Source organism: Rousettus aegyptiacus, unplaced genomic scaffold (genome assembly GCF_014176215.1).
Source record: "Rousettus aegyptiacus isolate mRouAeg1 unplaced genomic scaffold, mRouAeg1.p scaffold_m13_p_10, whole genome shotgun sequence".
NCBI lineage: Eukaryota > Metazoa > Chordata > Mammalia > Chiroptera > Pteropodidae > Rousettus > Rousettus aegyptiacus.
This window is the reverse complement of record NW_023416285.1, coordinates 45014862-45039402: the sequence shown is the minus strand read 5'-3', so window position 1 is coordinate 45039402 and position 24541 is coordinate 45014862. Positions and strand designations below refer to the sequence as shown.

Below are 24541 nucleotides of genomic sequence, written 5' to 3'. Positions count from 1 at the left end.
GTATGTAAACAAAGATCGTTGAATGAAAAGTGAAAAGTCTCATAGATAATATTCAGGTGGAGGCTAGAAGTCCATCTATAAATAATATCAATGGCAGTCTCATTCTGGAGAAAAGGTGAGATTAAAGAACCACTAAAGTCCCTTCATTCTCTAATATCTATTTTAAGAGTACTGCCTGGACCTCATTCTCAATCAAGATGGAGATTGAACAGGCAATAAACTATCGAAATAATGAAATGGATGGAATTCAGAACAGTGGGCCCTCACGCCATTTAAAAGATGACTATCCCTGCTACCTATTTTCATTTCAAGAAAATTTAAAAACAGAAACAGCATAGCAAACAATGTCATAGTATAAAATCCTAAGAAATGCCAAGTAACTAATACATGAAGCGCTGGCCAACTCATTATGCACCTGATTTTCCATATCAATAGATAGTGTCAAAGAATTTATTTGAGTTGTTTGGACTGTGAAATCACTTCTTTTCCCTCAATAAAGAGAAGATTCAGTTAAACTTGAGATTAAAGAGGCAGATAAAAGTGCTTCCTGGACAGGGAAGGCCAGGAATTAGACACGCTGCTACTTCTACAGCAGGCAGTCTTCAGACGTGATCCATCACTAGGACGTCTTCCATCAGATGCTAGTGGGGCTAATCCTTTTGCAAAGCATGACAGCTTCTCAAACTTGACTGTGGTAAATCCAAACCAGATTATTATGCTGTGTGATCAGCTTTCTTTCAAAATACAAAATCATGTTTATATTGTATTGGGTTTAAGTTTATTAGGTTTAAATTTGCAAATAAAGATATAAATGCAGCTTGCCCTGGACTCCCTTGAGGCTCATCTTGCAGAATAAAACATCAGATAATAGTGAGATAGAAATATACGGAACCCAAGCTTCTCTATTTAAAAAATGCTGTCAAATGATAGAGTCTTCTGATCCTTAAAAAGAACCATTCAAATTCCTATCTCTGAAGAAAGAGGGCTACAATATGTCACCAGAATATTTTCATTGATACCATAGCTTTCAACTGAATGTCATCTGAAGCCTTTATTACCCTGACAGCAGGCTGGAATTCTCAGAGGCTGACTTACTTTTTTACAGTCAGATAAGGACTTCTCACTGGCCAATGTGCTGAAAACGGTGGTCTGTAAAACAAGAAGGTGGGAGATACATTAGAATTGTCAAAGTGCAATGATATTGACCTGGCCCTGTGCATCTCCAATCCAAGGTGGGCACTACTTCCTATGACTCCACTATTTCTCCGAATTCTAGAAAGTGTTTGCCTTTCACTGCTCCCACTGCTATCCCACCTGAGTTGGAACATTTATTGTGGGCAAATGACAATCTAGTGAGGTAAAGACACTTATCTACCTTCATTTCACAAACAACATTAACTGTAGCACAAGTAGGTTAACCGTCAAAGATCACATACCCTAGTTTGATCATGAATCAAAGATAAATAATCTAACTTGAAAACTCACCTTCTCAACCATACATGGTACTCTCTTTATCTTGAAGAAATATGTTCAAATGTCAAATGTCAAAATTTTTCAAATGACATCTTTTCATGAGCCAGATAAAGTGGAGCTTCTCATTCAAGAGTTAAGTCTGAACAGCAGTACCCAGGCTGGGAATCTCATTGCTACTTTCTTTAGCACACTCATCCTCCCTGTGATTGACATATTTGTGTGTATATTTTCTTGGCTTCATGAACAACTAAAAGGGCACTTTGGTATTCAAGTCCAGTTGAAATTTACAAGCAATTTTGTTCTTTTTAGTTTATCCTATGAAGAGTTCAATGGAGCTATAATCAGTCACATAAATAGTATTGAAATTTTTTTCAGTAAACTTTTCTTTTTCTTTAATTACAAACTAATATATATTCTTAATGAGTTAATTGTCATTCTAATCTATCCCCCTGAGGGAACCAATAGTAATAATTTGTTTATCCTTCCACACTTTCTCTATTTTTATGCAAATATGTGATATGTAATTACATATATTACATATTAATTCTATGTATTATATTATACATGCACATATAGAAGTTTCTTTCTTTCTTGAGATAATATCATCCTACTAAAACTATGCTATGAACATCTTCCCAGGTCAGTTCATATAGATCGACTCATTCTTCTTAGTAGTTGTATAACATTCCATAATATGGATATTCCACGCTTTATGTATGCTTTCCTTTATTAATGGATATTTGGTGGTTTCCAGGATTTGATTCTTTTTATCAGTTTAGTTTTTTTCTTTTGTTTGTTGTTACAAATTATACTGTAATAAACATCTTTGTGTGTGTGTGTGTGTGTGTGTGTGTATAAAATACACATGTATTATGTATATGTATATATACTCATATATGGTTGTGTCTGTATATATATATATTTATACTGATAATTTTATTTTAGTTGAATAGAGTCAGAAGAACTAAAAAACGTATAACAAATAAAGACTTTGGTATGGCTTGAATATCTAATGTACATAAACTTTCTCCCACTCTGTTCTTATATATCATAAAATTATTCATCGCCTCACCTAGAGTTTTGTTTTGTTTGGGGACAATCACTAAAGAAAGTTAAGAATCTGAGCCGGCACATATTCTGGGCCAAAACAGTATGCAGTATTAAAGGATGGAAAACATAAGCATAGATACACATAACCTGAAAACGCATCTTTAATGAAGAAAAAATAAGTTTAAAGTTTAGGTTGGGTGTGATCTTGAATTTGATTGGCTAGAAGTTTTTATTTGTGTGTACGTGTTTTTTTTTAATGAGAGGATACATGTTATGAGAAAGTTTGAACTGAAATGAAAAAGGGAAAGGAAGGAAAATTTTGGGTGATGGAAGAGGAAAAGTAAAGTTCAAAAAAGAAGGAAAAGAGGAAAATTTAATTTAAAAAAAGACACAGCAGAATTATCAAGAAAAAGAAGAAAATGACTCTCATTAAGAAACAATTAAAAAACAGCCTTCTTTGCTCAAAGAGAATGAGGGCATGTGACTCATTCTTCTGATCATAATTGATCCCATTGACCTAATTTCAACCTTGACAAATGTAAGTCCTTGTTGACAGGACTGGGGATGGTCCTGGAAGTTCTATGCTGTCTTGTTCTTTGCTGCTACCAGGTATCTTAGTTTCTTTCATTTCTGTATTTCTTGGGGCTGTAAAGAAAGATATTCTTGCTTGCTGTTCAAAGATTCAGTTAGTAAGGAGAGAAAAAAAGCCAAGGAAGCAGACTGCTCTCACATGCTACAGGGAACCACCCACCTCCAATCTTCCCATCATATGTGTTCCTCATGACCCTTCATCACCTTCATGCATTTGTACACCTGAGCATAGTAGCATAAGAGAGCCCTCGATGTTCACTTTTAGAACTCTGCTCAAGGGAGGTAAACACCCAACAAGACTTGGTCATTGCTGTGACCCCAGTACATAGCCCAGTGCTTGAGTCAAAGAAGATATCCAATTAATAAGCCTTGAATGGATGCCAAAAAAAAAAAAAAAAATTGCATCAGGTAAAACTGGAGTCTTTATCCCAAAACACTGTTTTGGAAACATGATGTTGGAAAAGCAGCCTTACTTGTAATAGTATTAAAAAGTAAAGCCAAGAGAGAGAGAAGAAAATATCCAGAATAGTAGTAAAATACATTTTCTCTCTATTTAGTATATGTCTGTCATCTATTATCTACTTGGTTTGACTAAATTAGTTTTTCTTAGTGTCGGGCCTATGAACATTTCGAACTGGATAATTCTTTGTTGTGGGGTTGTGTTACTGTGCTTGCCTTGTAGATGTTGAGCCTCATCCCTGGACTTCACCCACCAGATGTCAGTAGATCAGACCCCTCCCCATGTCAGTTGTGACAACCAAAAATGTCTTAGACATGGCCAAATGTACCCAGATGGTGGAGGACAAAATTACCATCAGTTAAGAACAACTGGTCTAAACTGCAAAGAAGCTAGTTATGAAAATGATTCTAATTCCCTGGCTAGTGCAACAACTTTTTTTCCAGGAAACCAAAGACTAATGGAGGAGGATTTCTCTTCTTATCCATGAGTTCCAGTCTCATTCTCTTTCCTAAATAGAAGTCAAACTCTAGAGAGGGCCCAAATTCCAGCTACTGAAGACTGTGTGGGGTAACCTGAGAGATTCTAATTTCATTTTAAACTAAGCTTAAGATACACCACTGCAGAGAGTAAATTAGGGAACGCGTCTAAGAAGTTAGACATTATTGCTATAGCCCCAGGGGAAATGATCTTTGAAATTAAACAATACCATTCAACCTTTGAGAACAGGGTCAGGTAGCCTAAAAAACACATTGAAGGAGAAATGAGAGTCAGAAACGGGTGAAATTGGCCTCCCTAAAAAAATTAACACTATTAGCTCTAAATGTTACATTTGTAGAAAGGAACCACTTGAACCAAAGAACAAATGTACAATGAAATCTCGGTACCTGGAATGAGTGTGAAAGAGGTATGGCTTAGGTCAATGAGAGTCCATATACTTAATTTGGCCATTTTCTAAGGGGATTTTTTTATATATGCTTGGTCAGTCTCACTTTGTTCCTGTCTAAAGACTTTAACTGGCATTCCATTTCTCTAATTGCATTTATTATGAATGACTTTGAGTGGCCTTTCTAAATCTTCCATAACATGTTCAGTTTAATTACCAAAAATGAAAGACTCAGAGCATGGTGACTTACCCATGCTATGACCTTTTTGATTGTTGCATCAACATTCTTCTATTAAAGAGGAAACTCCCCATGAGTCTCCTCCACCAAAGTTGTAGGAAGCTGTGTTTGCCACAGGAGTGCAAGCTCAACGAAGCACAAGGACTTTTTTAGAGCACTGACATCTAACCTTGTTGGCAAGGTGACCAGCATGGGTGAACAGTATTACACATGGACAGTTGTAGTAATTTTCCAAAATGAATTTAGAAAGGCGAGGACCCACTGTCATCCATTTATATACTGATACCTGAAATTTCACTTATTCGAGCTCTGTTTTTAGCATAAGGCTTTGAATCGTAACAGACAAACCCTCAGGGGGCGCTAGGGTGCAGGAGTCATTGCAAAGAGGGAAATTGGAAATTTCATATATTATTATCTGTTGGTCTGTTACACCTTAGAGGGAATGAGTTTATCAGATCCTTTCCTACAAGCATGCTTTTTTTTTTCAATAATTTCAAAAGCAGATTTAATAGGAAATGAAGATTTACATTATAAAGACATTAGACACTCAATGGTGTTGGAAAATTATCTAAACACACAGATCATGGGTTAAGTTCCCTAAAAAAGCAGACTGTGAGATGAAGATGAGCATGTAGAAAGTTTAGAGACTGCTCTGGGGACCTCCAATGCAGAAGGAAAGGGTAGAGTGCAGTTCTGAGTATATGGAGAAGCTGAGCTATGGTACAAATTCAACAAAGGTCTCAGCCAGCCAAATAGGGAAATCTGAATCTGGGCTAGACCTGTCCCAAGCTGGGGTGAAAGGAAGAGCTGCCCTAGGAAGGGGGCATGACTCTGTGTGAGATGACTCTTTTCAGTCAAGGGCAATTTTCTGAGAGAGCCAACAGCTGAGGGCAGTCGGCTGGCAGCACACCTAGCAATAGGGAAATCTGTATGGACAACTGCTGTGTACACTACATTATACTTTACTTTGACACACTTTTGCCAAGGGCAGATACTGGTTGTGGCTGACTTACTCTAGTTGAATGTGACCCTTACTAGAGCTTAGAATTTTGCTGGTCTTTTATGATAGAGGTGTTAGACAGATAAACAATGGACCACTTGCTCACAAGTCTAGGCGTTCAATTTTTATCCCTTCTTAATAGATCTTGTGAGCTTAAGATGAATTGCCGGCCTTGAGGTCTTGAGTTCTTCACTATGAAGTGAGGAAACCCATATTCATTTCCTTTTAGCTCATGAGAGCTCTGGCTAATTTAGAGAAAATGGGCCTAATTTTATCAGGTACATGTTTGGAAATCAATGAGTATACTGCCTACTTCTTCCCTCCATCCTCTGAGGAAAGAACACTTGACTGAATAACATGGTCGACTCTTGATTATCTACAGGGGTAGAGAGAGTGTTATGGGTGACCTACAAAAGTATAACTTATAGGACATCTTTACATCTGACTTTGAGACACATTAAATAATGGTTAATTTAGAAAACTGAGATTCTTAAACATGTCTTCCTTAAATTAATATTAACAACCATTTGTAGAAATATTCCAAGTGGGCAGAAGGCCAAAGCAACCCAAAAGAAAGAGCGACTTGGTATAATAACTGACAGTGATAAGGCCTTAGTCAGAGAACCCAGATGGAGGATCAGTGATTGATGGTTCATCCAGTCCAGCCTACAGAAAGACATTTCTGGAAGGACAGCTGCTTCCAGGAGTCTCACTGGTGGGAGTGTTTTTGCAAAGTGATTGAGCACTGAAAAGGGACTCCATATGTTCTATACTCCTCTTTATGGAAGGGTTTACCTCTGAGAGTTATTACGATGTTGTTTTATTGCTACTAAATTAGGTTTAGAAAAAAAAGAAATAGATATACTCTATCTCTACTGAGCCAGTTCCTGCCACAATGTCTACAACTAAGATTTATATTTTAAAAACAGCAAACTTATGACACTTACTTGATTAAATTAGAACAAAGTCAGGTGCAAAAGAAGAAAATTGCTTACGTATTGGATTGTAAAAATTAAAGAATTCAGAAACTGCATCTCTGTGATAGATGGGAATGTTAGGAAATTTTACTTCAAGCACCAGTTGTTCTGGTGTGTGTGTTTCACTCTCAGTCAGATACCACCAAACAGAGGCCAGTTGATAAATGGTCGAATGCAGTTGAAAGCTAAAAACTATGTAAAAAAATGATATCTGCAAAAAGTATCTTCATTTGATACATGCAATTTGCACCCTATAGACACATTTGGTGATTTCTTACTCATTGATAGATGTCAGGACTAAACCTACTCATATTACTAATAATTTGGAAGGCTCTTACACTTGAATTGATGGGTCCCCAAAGTGCATACTACCTAGATGCTTTCTTAGACATTTTAGTCAGCCAATTTTAAGATGTCTGCTATGAATTTCCACTTAGTCTTCATATTTAGTACATTAGTATTGATACATGTACACTGAAAATAGTGGTATCCCTCCAGGCAAAGTGTAGCATTCATATTTATTTTTTTTAACTGCATAATTATAAAATACAGCCCACTAAAGAAAAAAATTATACCCCTGAATAAATGATAAAATTACAGTGTTTTCTTGTAGTCCATAAATACTGAAAATTTCAATTAACCAAGTGAAAAGCCATTGAAAGTGCCAGCAGGATTTATATCCCAGACTAATGACCATCATCTGCATCTTATTTAGCTAATGAAGGTTTAGAACACTTGTGGATAATTAAGGGAAAGCTGATGGGAGGAAATGTGAACCATGGAAAGATCGAATCTATTTATGTCTGCATTTAAAACTAAACATATCTAATAGTTCCCTCAATCGAAGTAAAATGTCTGTTCCTTTGGGATAAGATAGATTCTCATAAGTTAAGTAGGCAGGTTTGCTCCCCAAACACGAAATTCATTCCTCATTCATTCATTTATTAAATACTTTTTGAATTCCTACCATGTGATCCACTCTGCCCTGGTGGATCAACATGACAGCATCACGATCTCCCTCATGTTTTTCCCTGCCACTTTCCCTCTAACACATTAATTACGTTTATGGCTCTGGGTTTTACTTTACCAAGTAACTAGCATCCACCTGTCATGACAGCCATAGCATAGCTGCAATCCAGGGGTATGACAGGAAGGTACAGGGGGTGCAATAGGGCACCTGGCTTATTCGAGACCTGGCAGAACCCCTAAAGAGCGAGCCTCAGACTCGTTAATAGGTGGGCGTTCATGTGAGGAAGACTAATGACTATCAGAAGGAAGACGACACCTGAGGATCGGGCGTAGCCAGAACAGGAATCAAAGTCAGTGCAGCTCTACTGGATTTCACTGACTTGTTTACCAGTCATCTCATTCAACCATTATTATTCCATTTAAGAAGGAAGCACCTTAAAACCCGCTCTCTAAGTCCCCACCATAATCTCCAACAAGTTTGCGTTTAACCATAGTGATGCTTCAAAGACCTGCCATTCTCTGATCTATGTCAATGCGGAAAATGGCACACCTATCTGGCAGGCATGTTGTGGGAAGTCAGCTGATGATGGTGGTGGCAACTCCATGCACACATGCACACATTTGTGTCTTTCAGAATCACTTCCATGTCTGAAAGGGAGGCTAGGTTTTTAAAAAGTAGCAAAATCAGAGCCAACATATACCCAGTTGGACATGACTTTAAGCTAATGGGTCTCAACTGTTAGTGGCACAAGGCTAACCTGGGGGTCTTGTTCAAACCCCCAGAGGCTCTGATTCAGGAAGTATCAGATGGAGCCCAGGAATATGCATCTCTAACACATTTCCAGGTAAGGTTGATGCTCCTGGTCTAAGAACCATACCTTGAGAACCAGTGGTCTAAGATATACCCAAAGCAAGTTAAGAATAATGGCAATGTGGGGAAAACATACTATGTGGGGAAAGTGTTATAAGTTGAATTATATTCCCTAAAAAGAGGTGTTGCTGTCCTAACCCCTAGTACCTATCAATGTGACCATATTTAGAAATAAGGTTTTTGTAGATTATCTAGTTAAGATGAAATCATTAGGAAGGGTCCTAATCCAATATGACTGATATCCTTATTTAAGAAGAAATTTGGACACAGATACTCACAGAGGAAAGAAGAGGTGAAGACAGCATCTGATAATGTAAGCAAAGGTGGGACAGATGCAGCTGTAACAAAGAAACACCAAGGGTTGGCAGCCACCTGAAGAGAAGAAATGGCAGGGAAGGCTTCTACCCAGTGTCTCGGAGGAAGCACCGCTCTGCTGATACCTTGAACTTGGACTTCTAGCCTCCAGAACTCTGAGACAATAAATGTCTGTTGTTTTAAGGCACCCAGTTTGTGGTACTTTTTATGGTAGCCCTGTCAAACTGACACAGAGACACGTTCCAGGGATCTCTCTTTACTGATCATCTATTATAGTGCTTGACAATCTTTTCCTTTAAAAGAACATACAGTAAATATCTTAGGCTTTATGGGCCATAAGGTCTGTCACAATAACTAAACTCTGTCATTGTCGTAGACAATACATAAATGAATATGTGCCTCTGTGTTTTAAAATTTTATTTTATAAACACTGAAATTTGAATTGCATATAACCTTGATATATCATGAAATATTATTCTTCCTTCGCTTTTTCCCCCAACTTCTTAAAAATATGAAAACTACTTTTAGTTTGCAGAGTAGTAGCTTACCATACCAAAAATACAGTGGGCCAGATCTGCCCTGCAAGCTATAGTTTGTCTACCCTTGAGTACAGACCTAGGAATCAGAAACACCTAGTTCTAATCCTGGTTCCACTAATTATTACTCTTGTAACCTTGATTAAGTCACTGGCTTCCGTCTTCAAAAGAGCATAATAGATTTTTCCCTACCCACCTGAAAGGTTATTATGAGCATAAGATGAAAATAAAATACATTAAAATACTTTATATATGGTAATGTTATTGATACTTTGATGTATTTAGCTCTGCCTTACTGCCCCAAAATAAATATTAACACTAAGGCCAAGGTGCTGATCAATTGACTCTGAGTCATGGAGCCAGAGCAACGTGGAAACAAACACATGAGCCTCATTAATCACCCATATCTTCAGATGGATCAAGGAAGAGGACAAGAAGATGAATTGCACAGATAAAGCTGTGGGCGGACAGAGGACATACTGAGGTAAACAGCAACTCCAAGTAAAATGCTCATGGTCTTTGGCCACATTTGACCCTGAGATACTGCAGAATCAAGAATTTCTTCTTTTAGGAAATGTTCTGGACCAGGACAGGCCTGCCACTGGGAGGCCGTACTGTAACTCTGTTCCCTGGATCATCACTCTGTTCTCTGGATGAAGAAACAAACATTCATCATCCACTAAAGCTCTTTTGGCCATCTTGAGCCTTTTTCTATAGTGCCAACAGCTGACAAAGCCATAAATATTAACCTGCATGCAGAATCATCTTCACACTCACTGCCATAAGGAATTGGAACACTGCCATCGTGCATGCACTGTCAGGGCTGGACTTGAGCTGACAGCTCCAGATTTGTAGGTCTGGCACAAGGTAAAGCCAAAGAAAGCACCAAGAAAGAAAATAGTTCACAAGAGGAAATATCATTTCATTCACACTGCTTAGCACTCTAGACCTCCCTGGAAGTGACCTATGCCCTTGAGGAACGGAGAACAGATCCTTCCAAATTACTAGCATAACCCACCGTGGTCATTAGTCCTTAGAAAGTAGGAATTTTTACTCCAAATTAATTATTCTGATTCTCTTTCATCTTTAAGACTGTGCATTTCCTTGAGGTAGAGAGAAGTGATATCACTAAACTTATTCTCACTGCCTGACTCCTCATACTCATGTTTGCAGTGAACAGAAGAGAATCTGTATTCTGGCTGCTGCCAATATCTGGAGGCTTTACCCTCCCAGTTGCCCTCCCTCCGATTCCCACCTCCATCCTGGTATATCACCACCACCTGCCTTCAAAAGAACAGAGGAAAAAGCCATGGTTGTTGAGTATCTGTTACCAGTTTGACACCTTTCCTCTAACACTCGCTTTCAGAAAGGCCAAAGATGTCCCTCTTGGGAGCTGGTAATGAATGGAAAGGTCATGGGCTCAAATCCAAGTTCTGCCTCTTGGTATGTGGACCAGTGCTCATCACTTAATTTCTCTGAGCCTCAATTACCTGTCTGTAAAATGGGAACAAGTTCATTTATCTTTGAATATTTTGTAAGAACTTAAGAGGATGTGTGCTCAATAAATAGCAGTATTACTATTACTTCTGATAATTCTGAACTTCTTCTTCACCTTTGTCTCCAACTACACTTACTCTATAGACTTCACAAATGCCTATTAATAGGAATATATCTGTGTCACTAAAGCACAAAATAGTGGGTGAGGAAGCAAGGAAAGGGCTACAAGGTTCCTTGAAGTCTGGGCTCTAGAAGAGCTGGGAGCAGGAAAGAGAGATGAGTTCTTCCCTCCTTTGAATGATCTTTAGATTATTATATAATGGCAATTTGACATGCTCCTTGTTAAACTTGATGGACAATGACTCATATTCTCAATACTATGCAGTACCCGAGAGGGAATAAAAATGATACAAATGATCATTTTACACACACCCACACACATACGTACACACTCGTGCACACACACACACACAAGTTACACTTACAAGTCCGACTGAGAAAACATTCCAGGAGCTTCCATAGCTCACCCTCTAGAAAAGTGTGACCTTGCCTGCAGCAAGAGAGCAAACACGATTGGGAAGAAAAATTTCTTAACTTGAAAAGCTACATGTCAGCCAAATAAGACAATGAAAACATAATACTATATCTACAGTTATTTGGGAAAAATTAAAAAATATGTTAGTCTCAAGCCTAGCTGTAGGTGCTTGATGATAAGAGTTCCTCCTTCGAGCTTCTCAGGAAAGATCGGAACGAAACTGAAGACCAACTGAGGGCAATGAAGTTGCAGGTGCTCAGCCCCTGGAGGGATTCTTTCTCACTGTTGCAGTGGTGGAAATATCTTTTATCATAAGGCTTTCACCCAATGTCTTTCTCTTTTCCTTGTTCATAGTAATTCCATGTACTAATATATATGTAAATAGATCCATCTTTAAAAAACAAAACATCAATTATATTAATTTGTAATCCAAGCAGATGAAACACTAACATGTAAATTTTGTAGATGGGGAGGAGAGGAGGAAGAAGGTCAAGGAAGAAAGACATTTTCATAATCACTGGCTATTACAAATCTTTTAAATGAACACACAACAAGAAGGGAGGTTCCATAGCCTAATGTGATGGGTTCCTGTTCAAAACCCAGCACTGTCATTAGCAAGTGAATGGTGATGTGCCATTATCTGAGATACTCCAAGTGATAGTTTGAAAGAAAAAAAAAATGATGTCTACACAATTTTACTGCATACCAGAAATAAAAATAAAAGATCTATCTTGCCATAAACACATTTCATAATTAGAGCACTGATAGATGCAGGCCTTATCTTAGTTCTAAACTGCTGCATCTCCATTTCTTCAGAGAGTTTATTTTGAGTTCCACCTGCACAAACTTTCCAAGTGAAAGGCTAATAAGAGATGATTAAAGTATTCCCCAGGGCCTGGGGAAATCCCATGCTTCATTTTTTTTTGTTGTTTTTCATTTCTTTCCAACTGCCCAGAGCCCATTTATTCAACAAACATTACCAAGCACTTATGTTGCAGGCATTAGGCTTGGTTCTGCTGGCGGTGTAGAGATGAATGAGACATGACGTGTGCCTTGAAGAGATTACAACCAAATCTTTGAAGCTTTCTATATTCTTTGGAGAAGATCTACTGAATTCTTAGCCTGGTTTTCTTCTCTTCCATGTCTTCCATCCTTCCTGTGAGTGCTCTACTTCTTTGTACTACTCTGTACCTTGTACACATTTCTATAATAACCCTTATCATACTACCTATAATGCATTTATTTGATTACATCTTTTGCCACAGAGAATTCTTTGGCCAAACTCATATTCCTATTCTAAATGTCACAAAGGCTTGGTACAAGGTAGATATATTTTTTAAATTTGTCAAATATGAACATAATCCATCCATGTCTATGGCTTTAAGTACTAGCTATATTATAATTATTCTAAATATGTATATTCATTCCTGACCCCTTTCTAAGCCTCAAATTCATTATTTCTGATTGCCTATCACATATCTCCACCGGGATGTCCCACATGCATCTACAATTTAACTTGTCCCAAACTGAACATACTGCATCCCTGTATTGCAAAACTGTCTCCATTTGTTGGTATCTTGGTTAATGGTGAGGCCATCTAGTCCCTCTTTCAACTACAAATCTCAGTGTCTTTTTTGACTCTTCTCTCTTCCTCACCCACCACGTCCTAGTAATTCCTCTACAGAAAATTCAAGTCATAAAGTTTTCTCATTGCCCTCGCCACTGTCTTAGTTCAAATGTTTGTCACCTTTTAATTTTCTACCAGATTTCCAGGCCACTAATCCATCCTCTACACTGCCACCAGAATATCTACTTAAAACAAATTTGATTCTGCAAGTTGGCAGTTTAAAGATCTCTGCTGGCTCCCAAATTTTCTACAAGAAAATATCCTTGCTTCTGATCATGATGCCTGTTGACAATCTGACTACACTTTATGTCATCAGACTAGATTCTGATGCTTTCCATTGCACATCCTACATGCCAGCCAGCGAAATGCTTGATTGTTCCCTGGACAAGCCAGGGAGACCTCTAAATCCTTGCATATAGTATTATATTCCCTCTGCCTGAAATTCTTTCCTCTAATCATCTAGATAATTCTTCCTTTCCTTTACAAAGACTTCACTCTCTCTCTCTCTCACTCTCCCAAGAAGAGTTAGTGGTTTCCCACTCTGTGTTCCTCAAGCCTTTAATTCTCACACATTTTATAGTTTTGTTTCATTTTGTTTTTTTAATGTACTTCTTGCTAGTTAGACTGAAAACTCAATAAGTACTAAAAAAAAGTCAACTTCATTCACCTCTGGTACAGCCTGGTATACATACGGTAGATAGTCGAATGTTTGATAAAATAATAAAAGTCACTAATTTGATAGTCTAAGGTTAGTGGAGATATAGTTCGGTACCAACTGTGTATAAGGGTAGTTGAAGCCACGGTTATGATTGAGAGTACCTAAGAAAATGTACAGTTATAAGAAATAAGGAAGTGGGACAAACCTCCAGGGAGCATCAACGTTTGTTAAGATAAAGAAGAACCATGGAAGAAAATTAAGAAACAGCAATCAGAGGAGTAGAAGAGCCATAGTGCTGTCACAAAATAGCACTTCCTCAAAGAAACGCTCCCTGATCTCCCAAGTCAGGACTAGAATCCCTTTCCATGTGCTCTCTTACCCCTATCGGAATGCTTATTACAGTACACTTTAACTCTCTACTTGTCTGCAACCCACATAAAATATTAGTTCCCCAAAGGGAACTAATTGTCTTATTGACAGTACATGCCGCAGGGCATGACACATAGCTAGTGTTCAATAAATATTTGTGGAAGGGATAGATGATTAAATAAATGAGTGGAATGCAGCTAAGAAATCACATAAGATAAAAATTGAAAGATGCCCCTATTTTTAGTAATCGGGAAGATACTGGGTGACCTCGATTCCTATGTTTTACCACATACACTCATATAACTCTCGTTGGTTTTACATTGGAAGGTTCAAGAATTTGAGATAAAATGAAAAGCCTCATGGCTGTCACTTGGCCTTTGCTCCCAGAGCAATCACTATGAAGGTAGATGAATGGCTCCGAAAAGGTGCAAATAGGTTTTATCCAATAGTTTTCACTCAGATAACATATAACAGAGTCATTACCTCCCTTAAAAGATGAAAAGTTAAAGACATCATTTCAAAGTTGCTTCAGTAAATAGTATCTCTTAAAGCCAAGAAAACTTTAAACAAATGTAATCAACTCATCTCTTTGTGACCTTGAATTTGTTACTATTACATCCTGTACTACAAGTTTTAATGCCCTCTATTTGAGGAATCATTGCAAGACAACAGATGATTTATCATCATAAGACCCTAAGTTGTTGACATAAAAGAAGTAATTTGATAATAAATCGCTAGACAAATGAATGGAAAAGGGCCTCTGACAGATTGCTAATGTTTTGTTTTTAGATTTACAAATGAGGAGAATTGAAATAAAGAGGATTGGAAATGGAAAACGTAAGTACAGCCTGCAAACAACAAACACCCTTCAGGACATGAAGGGGGGAATTAGAAAAGAATGTACTTCAGCAATTTCTGAATTTTGCTGGGAATTGAAATTTGGCAAACAGAATAACGATGAGTAAACTGCCTTTCTCCCTCTCAGTCCTTCTCGACATTACCAGGGAGTGTCATTTGCATACAGGGGACTATAGCAAGGAAGATAAATAAAAGGAATTTGCTCTTTGTTTCTCAGCCTTGCCCCATGCAAGTTAAGGAAGGTCAACTAAAGCCTTCCTATCAAGACATCTGGCATTCAGCAGAGATCTTCAGGACACTTGCAAACTCTGATTAGAACCATGTTCTAAATTTGATAAACTAGCTCTCTCTAAGTTAGAGACTTGAAGAAAATACTTTTTAAAAGAAAATTTAAGGTATTTTGAAAACTATTTCATAGAGTCATCTTCCAGAAGACTAAGGATATCCAAAAGCCTGGGTGAGTCGTGCTGTGCCCCATACAGCCTCTTGAGGAGCACTGGTTACTCTCAGGAGCCCTGGCCCTGCAGAGAAGCAGTTGACATCTCAGGGACATCAAGTCTCACTCTACCCTTTTGATCACAAGATGATTTCTGGAGTTCAGAAAAACCATTTCTATATTGTTTAACTGGAGATTTCGACATTTTTAAAGGGCTGTCAGAAAACAACTATGCATTGTTCAAAGAAGGTTAAGTTCTATGGGCTAAATTAGAAAAACTTTCTAGCATTAAAGAGAAGTGATATACCCTAAAATATTAGAGTAAAATGGTAGAAAAAGTATATAAGACTTGTTAAAATACACAAATACACTGTTTCAATTGTGATCCATGCTAGCAAAGTGTCTTTGTACAAGTTATTGAACTTTCTGGGCTTCAGTTTCCTCAACTGTAACGTAGAAACAAAAAGCTCACATCACAGAGTGATGGGGATTAAATACGACTATCTACTATGCAGAGCATATAACTCAGACACCTGATGGACATTCAATAAGTATTTCTTTCTCTTCCACCTGACCTCCTTAAAAAATTAGACTAGAAAAGAAAGTTAATCTGTCAAACAACTTTAACACAGACTGAGCTCTAATAAATTAAGATGGATGGAGATACCATAATATTAGATATAGTATTTTATCATATAAAAGACATAATTGATTATAAGACATCATTAAAAAAGAACAAATGCTGCTAATTATAATTGAATGTTGCCATTGATTAAATGAAGCATCATAACTTCAGAAATGTTAAAATATGAAAAGATGTATACATTTTCATAAAATCAGTAAAATATGTAATAAGATAAGTTTGGAAATAAAACAAGCAAGAACCAGGAAACAAAGAGATCTATGTTTCCTTCAGTGGCTTAATCTCTTTATCTCGAGAAAATGAAAATATAGGCCAAAAAGTCAAGCAATTGCTTAATTGAGAGTTCCTTTAAATACCAGTTTACCCAGTTTGCACCAGTAACTAAATATGCAGAAACAGTATTTGAGGGAAAATGCAAATAGAAGTAAAGAGCACTTTAGGTTTTACCACCTTCTTTTTTAAAACATAGTTAATTTCCATCTTAGTGTTTTTTATGTTTGAGTTTACGTATTTAAAGTATGTAGTTCTAAATCTACAAGGAGACCAAATAGTAGTTCTGAGGCTTGTGGACGACACTTAGAGCTGTTCTGACCACTTAGTTATGTGACCTATAGCGACATTTAGTGGTAGCTCCCTCACATTACAACCAGGTGCCTCAAAGGGGTAGGACAATTGTTCTAATGGAATGACTAAGCAAAATTCTCCTTTATCACAATGTGAGTGGTTTCTCCATAATGTTGACAGAGGTTATGAAGAGGTCTTTCGCAGGTGGTGTAGAAGTGGTGGCAGCTAATATCATTGCAATCTTATATTTTATGTAGTTTGGTATTTTCTGTATACCTTTACTTCATAATAGAATTATAGAGCTGGAAGAGACCCTAGGGGTTATCTAATCCAATTCCCTCACTTGCAGATTATAAAACTGTAATTCAAATATGTTAGCTCAAGGCCATACAGCTAAGCAGGGGCAGTTCTAGACCTCCCAATTCGGAATGCAATGCTCTCTCTATTAAATTACTTTGTTTATAAAATGCAGATTAGAATATTGGCTATGCATATTTTATAACACTTATTCACTAATAACTTAGTGTGTGACAAGTGTATTGAAAGGATATTTACAGTTCTGTTAGAAAGTTTGAGACGAATTAGCGACTAGTACATAAAAAACAAAGTCAATGAAAACAATCATAATTAATGCTTATGTAGCTCTGACTACCCTATTATCTCCATTTTAGTTAAAGAAATTGAGGTATAGAGAGTTTCTGGTAATTACTAACAAAAATTTTTTTTTAAAAAAAACTAAAGTTTACAAAGAAAAGCAAATGGAATCATAACATACTGCATGATTCAGCTGTAAATGGTAGTAGCATAAGCTCAACAATATAACCACAACTTTAAGATGTAACCATATTTGGAAGACAAGAGGGGAAGCGTCTGTTGAAAAATAGGGCCAGGGAGGCAGAGATAGGGGATGTAAGAAAACCAATTCATCAGTTTCCATAGTAGACATCAATAGAAAACACTTACACTCAAAAATTAAGAAATAAATAACAATGAACATAAAGATACTTTTATGGAGGTAAATCCAGATGCAAAAGAGAAAAGAGAGTTGAAATGGTCACCCATGGAGAGCGAGCTCCAAGGTAAGGGAGGGTGGGATGGAGTACTGTTGTTTTCAATTATAAGGTTATAGAACTATTTGATACTTTAAAATATGTATATTTATACTATGATGAAATATAAGATCAAATTTAAAAACTAAGACACAAGGCAAATCACTAAAAATACTGCTTTCAAATTAAGTGTAAAAAAGACAACAATGTTTCACAAGTACCTCTAAACAAATTGAAACAGAACATGATCTTATTATAATATTTGTGAAAAATGTAAAATATCAACCAGAGAGTCAATGCTCAATTACAGACCTTGTTCCTGTAACTAAGAGATTGGCAAATAAACACACATTGATATATTTGAAGTTGAAATAAAGTATTTGTGAGTGTATCTATTGTTTTTTATAATCTTCCTCTTTAAGTTTTTAAATTAATCAACCAGTATCCCAATCATGTCAGTGCAACAATAATGGGTGCTGTGGTGTGCCACACAGATCCCCTCTTCAGAACTGAGGCGCTCACTCCCCCAGCTGCTATGAGCATTAGCAGCTGACTGCTCGCAGATGAATCACTCTCCAGTGATTGCCTTCTGATAAGAAGTGCTATGTAGCCCAAGGTCACCAATCTTTTTCCATTAATGGTCAGAGTGGTGGTATAAAAACTCGAGATGGAACAACTCTCAAGTGCCTTGCAGGACTTTTGGCCCTATCTAAAACATCCACAGAGACACCTGGCCCATGCCAACCCATTTACCTAAGCCCATGTGTCATTACCAGCTAGGGTACCAAGGCAAGAAGAGTTATTATTGACAATACAGCCGCAACACAACTGTTGGACCAATAAAACACAATATCATTTTTTTAAATGTATTAATCCTGTAAACCAAAAGTAAAAATAAATGTTATAGGCTATTTGAATCCAGAGACCCAGAGAATCCAGTTTCCAAGAATGGATTTATTTTTTTATTTCCCTACCCATGCTCCCTCACATGGACATTTTTGACAGGACCAAACATCAAGGACCATTTGGCATAAACTAAATGTTTCAGTGGACCTTTTGAATAGGACCAAATGTTTGCCAATCACGAAGCAATGTCCAGCTCCAGAGCTCTCTGGAGAATCACCTGAGGACTATGTTGGAAGTGCACAGTCCTGCTTCCCTCCCGCCTCCCTTTCACAGGTGCTCGTCCCATACCGATGGCACACCCCAAAACATTTCTCATACACAAGTTTCCCTGTCAGAGTGTGTTCCCAGGGAATCTGACATAAGACAGACAAATAAGAGCCCTCTTACTGTTCTGCTAGATACACTGCTATCATTATTTTGGTTTGAGAGCCTTTAAAGACAAGCCCCTTGATTCTTTTACCTTATTTTATTTAACTTCCATTTTCAGAGAGTTTTAAATGGTTAATGCCATGTACATTAATCTTATTTCAATAATGAAATTTATCTTTAAGATAATTTAATATTTTTTTGAATATCTACTATATGAAAAGCACAATGAAAATTGAGGAGGGGAAGGGCAGAAGAGAATATGCAATAATTAAGAAAATGAATAAGACATGTTTCTTCCTTGATAACTTTATAATTTGGTAGAAAGATCAAAATGTACAATAATTGCTGTACAAATTTAAATATAACAAAGAAGTAAAAAGTACTATGGAAGTTCAGAGAAAAGACGATTCTGTTGGTTTTGTTTTTGGTTGGTGTTAAAAAAGTAGAAAGAGAGAGGAGGAGGCAGGTGAAGGGTTGTTACAATTTCCTGCTTAACCTACTCAAGATCAGCAAGCTTTTTAACATTAGTCTGTAGTTTGGTAGGTTAAAAGGTAGAAAAATAACTTCAGACAGAGGTAAAAGACAAGAGTAAAGGTTCAGAGGTGTAAAGGGTGGTGGTGGTGTTTGGGGAACAGTACTAATCTAGTTAGATGGGAGCACTGGATGTACAAAAAGGACTAATAAAGTCAATGCTGGAGGGGAGAACCTTCCTGGAAACACAGCTTCTTGTTCTGTTACACCCCCCAAAATAAGACACACTAGAATAAAGACAGTGGCCTCAACCAAGCCAGAGATCGTCACACATCTTTAGATATGTCATATGGAATGCTAATGACTATTCTTTGAGCTCCAGGCCAGCTGGGCAGCCATGGGGCCTCTACACACTAGATGTGTTTGCTTTTCCATTGATCCCCTATAGACGACCCACATTCTCAGTCAAACCTCTTCCAAAGAGTAATTTTAATACACTATTGCATCATACTTAAAAAACTACTGCCTCTCCAGGACAAAAAAAAAATATTAAACTTTTTTATCAGCTAAATTTCTATAACATTATCTTTTAGTAGTTCTAGTTTTTTTTTTTTATTTGTTTTTGCTATCATAAGATGATTTCTTATAAAGAGTATTTTGATACTTGGTTATCCATATTTCTAAGTTTATTAAGTTTTACTTGAAGATCTCCATAATTTAACTGCATGAAAACAATTTAATTCTCTGCAGTTGCATATTCTTCTAATTCATAACCCTCCTTTTAATTTTACATTTTTATTTATTTTTTATTTATTTCAGCCTAAAGTTGTAGACTGTCAGAAAACCACATTTCACTTTTTGCTTATGAGATAATGAGTTGTACCCTCACCCATTCCTGAAAACTAGTGGTCTAATCCCAGCAATCAATTTTTAAAAGTCCTGACCATATATTTAACAGTCACAGCCATATCTATTTTTAGAAGATGTCATGTTTATAACTTTGTACTTTGATACGATACACACACATGAATACACCCCAAAACAAACCTTTTCTATCCTAAAGTAGACTCTTCAACATAAACTGCCTGGAGACCATTTCAAGCCATTGCATGGTGATGCTGCCAGCTGACCATCAGTTTAATTTCGGCAGTGACTCCATCTTTGCCTGTGTCATAGTATCTTTTATGTACACTTCTTTGAATATATCATTTACTTTTTTGCCCCTGCCTTTTTAACCAAAGTGGAACTAAAATCAATTCATTCACATAATTAATAAGAAATAAAGATCTCATCAAATCATAATACAAAAGAGAGACAAAGACAGGATACCCACTATAACTACTGTTTAATGGTACAAAGAGCCCGTGCAATGTGAAAGGAAAAGAAATGAGACTAATAAATGAAATGGAAACAGAGACAAAAGTGTTATTTTTGCATATCACATGATAGTCTGCTTAGAAAAATCAATGGCTCTAAGAATAAGAGAAGTTAGCAAAGTAGCTAACTAAAGATCAATGTATAAAACTCAATAGACTCCTTTATCCCAGAAATTACATGAAATAAATTCCTAAAACTAAACCTAATAAGAAATGTGTCTGACCTGCATGAATTAAACTATTGAACTTCAATGAAGGTCATAAAGGAAGAATCAAGAGCAATAAACTGCATGTTCTAGAAAAAAAAAAAAAAAGAAAACAAATTTTAGTTCTATCAAATGTGACAAACCCCAATTTTCAGTCAGGGCATGACAGGACTTAAGCTTGTCAATTGTGTGTTCAATGGGAAAGAAAAAAATTACAAAATGTGTATGAAATAAGACAAATATATTAATGAAAATAGTATCTAAAAAGCTAGGAGTAATTAGAATTTTAGAATATATTTTAGACCCTTAACACTAGCTGTCCATCCTACCCATGAAACCTTGAAATTTTAAAGTCCATTAATCATCTTCGATGCATTTATTTTTATGAGTATTTTCAAGAATGCACTATGTCTGAAAATAGGCAATGATACTAAGTCAGAACTTTTTATAATATTTTAACATAGAGGTATAGGCAGATATTCAAATGAGGATATAATTTATAAGAGTACATCTATGTCATAAAGATCATGGCTAGTTACTAAAATATAAAAGCTATCATTTGAAATTTGGAACAAAATTCATTGATGTCAGCTACAGAAAACAGAATTTTTAACTAGAGAAAATAAATCAAGATACATAGGAGTCAGGTTTCCATCTAATGCAATACTATGAAAACCTAAAATAAACTAGACAAAAATGAAGACCTCGAGAAAGAAAGCCAAATATGAATGTATGATTAAATATAAATGCACTCAAAAGGAACACTAATCTAGTCAAAATATGGAACACATAGCAAAAAGATTAGACCAAGTTGATCTGAGTGATGAAGCTGTTTAGCTTCCAGCATTCCACACTAATATTTCTCTCCTGTTGAAGACTCCCCATTTTCACTTAAAAAAAAAAAAAGGATCAAGGACTTTTAGTTAATTACTTAAGTAAAGGAAGTAACCTGTTGTTGCTCAAGCTTTCCATCTTTACAGAGAGGTTCATTACAAGGGGCAAGAAGCTTGTTATAAAGTGATAAATTTGGTTATTAATTTTACATTTTTATTTCCAGCTATTCTTTACTCCTAGTACATAGGAAGAGGTTTCTAAACCCCATCATCAGAAGTGTATAGAACCTACTAAATTAGCCAAAGATATAGAGGTTAACTTCTTAAATTTAACTAAAAAAAAAGGGAACACCATACCAATTCTCTCTTTAGAAATAACTAATGACTACACTTAGAAAGTATTACAGTAGAGCAGATTGCCTGAATTAAAATGTAATTATTAATAGAAAAATTCATAAAGAAAATAAATTATACTCAATTATAGTTATTTATAGAGAAGTTAATTATGAAAAGAAATAAAAACAAGTTGAGTAAAAATAGGACTTTATATGTTCTCCAAAAGATTCACCTTACCTTGGATTAACTGTCAACTCCCACTGTCAGACTCTAGGCCAGTTTGTTCATGGGGGCTGGCCAAGGAAGTCTTCCATGGTGCCAAGCTTCTCTGGCCAAATAGCAACATGGGGACATCCCCATGTTGGTAATCTCTAGCTAATTTACCAGCAGTCCAAAAACTACACATTCAGTCAAAAGGGCTCATGTCTGTTCCCAACCAACAAAAAGCCACAAATTTACCATTTCAATGATGTACTGGCAGGTCTTCAGTGTAAAATTCTATATGTTAGTGACCATGACCTACATCTTCAGAGGGTCCACATGTCCTCAGTTCAAGAAAATATTTAGGTTTATTCCACAGTTCAGCATCTCTGTCTGACTGCACAGTGGGACAGAAATCTTGCCAAATAACCTGGCACTCTTCATCCTGGCTTTCAGAAGACTAAAAACCAGAGAGTCATTTTAAGCAAACTGCCAAGACAATAAATTGGTACGTCTCCCAAATAATTTCTTAACTCAGAATGAAAATAAACTTGGATAATTTCCCAGTCTTCAATAATTTGATACAATTTATTAATAAATTATTTTAAAATATATATTAAAGGAAAGGAAGCTACCCACCCACATGCTATATAACACTTGTTCAAAAGGAAGATTAAATATATCAGAATGATTGAAAATATTAGTTATTCAGTTTAAACCCAAAGACAACAACAAAATTTCAGTTTTTCTTTCTGTCTCTCTCTTTCTCGCTTACCACATATTTGTGCACAGTGTCCAGAACAATGTCTGCATAAATAAGTACTCAACAAATCTTAATATGTGTTGAATGAATAAACAAATTTTATTACTAGGAGGAGCCCAAGGGTTTTTCCCCATTTTCTAACTCCCACTACCAAGACAGCATGAGATGGGGATGGTGGAGGCAAAGACAGGATTGGGTCACAGAGGGTGAAGTTTGGGGTATGACAAGGGTTAAAGGTCTGCCTTCTGGGTAACTTGGTAATTTAGAATCTTCACTTCTTTTAGGATTTCCTTCCCTTCCCTCATCTGGTTGAATTCCCAACTCCTGCCCCACAGCAGGTGTTGTCAGGCTCCTCCTCTTCCTTTTTGTCCTCTTCCTTCATCGCCTCCACAATCCCCTCTTAGGAAAGGCAAGCAGAAACTAAGGTCAGACCCAGAAAAAATGAGTTCTAAGAAGCTATCTTAGTCCTGTGGTAGGCTGGCCAGAGACATATCCTCCTTTTCCTTTAGTCCTCTTTCCTTGCTTCCTCTAACCATCAGGGTGGACACAATGGTACAGAGTGAAACTCAAGGAAAGAGGCTGAGGAAGCGGCACGGCATGTTTTCAGTCTGAGCCTCATACTTATTTGAGGAAAGGTGTCATACATACTCCTGTCCAGAAGAACTGGAGACTACAGGATGGTTTGTGACCTAAAACCTCCGACAGTAATAAAGACAATGCATTTCTCGGTCCTTGTCTTTATAAATTAAATCGATAAATAGATAGATGATAGATAGGTAGAAGATAGGTAGATAAGTAGGTAGGTAGATGATAGATAGATAGATAGATAGATAGATAGATAGATAGATAGATACTACATATCTAAACAATATAAATCTATATGTCTATGTATAAAGATATATCGATAAACATCTATATAGATATATTTTTATAGTTCCATAATTTTTGGTAAACGGTTGGCTGAGGATTTAAAGTCCTTGATTATGGTCAGAGTCATCTTGACATGATTAACACATAAACATATAAATCAGCAAGAATAACTTTAAATAAATAGGATTAATGTGTTACTACTCCAAATGACTTCTTAGTGAAGACAACATGACATCTATAGGGCATCACTGTAAAACTTTATGAAGTAAAAAGGGTAGAGGGTGCAAACTAGACCTGAGAAGAAGGTAACAATACATAGACTCCCTGAAAAAGTAGTAGCATGAAGCTCATTCACATCTTCAAGAGGATGATAACAGGTACCAAAGTCACCTGTGACCCATGTGAACTTCACCATGAGTAGGAACAGAACCTAGAAGCAGTCCTTATAAGATCTTAATCTCATCAAAACCTGCCTGGTTGATTACCTTCCCTACATTGGGACACATTAATATTCACTATTGACAGCTAATCTCTAATGCTTTCATTATATTACTGTTGGAAACTTATTTTGCACAGAGAGTTTTTCGGCACCAAATTATTTAACTCTACTT

General features: G+C 36.6%; 1 protein-coding gene across 1 annotated transcript in view; it reads right to left on the bottom strand.

The window, feature by feature from the left end:
- Positions 1-24541, bottom strand: part of RASGEF1B (RasGEF domain family member 1B) — a 482542-nt gene that overhangs the window by 308107 nt on the left and 149894 nt on the right. The window contains exon 3 of the mRNA XM_016156169.2: positions 1096-1149. Coding sequence (XP_016011655.1) covers positions 1096-1149 — 54 coding nt within the window. The remainder of the gene's footprint in view (positions 1-1095; positions 1150-24541) is intronic.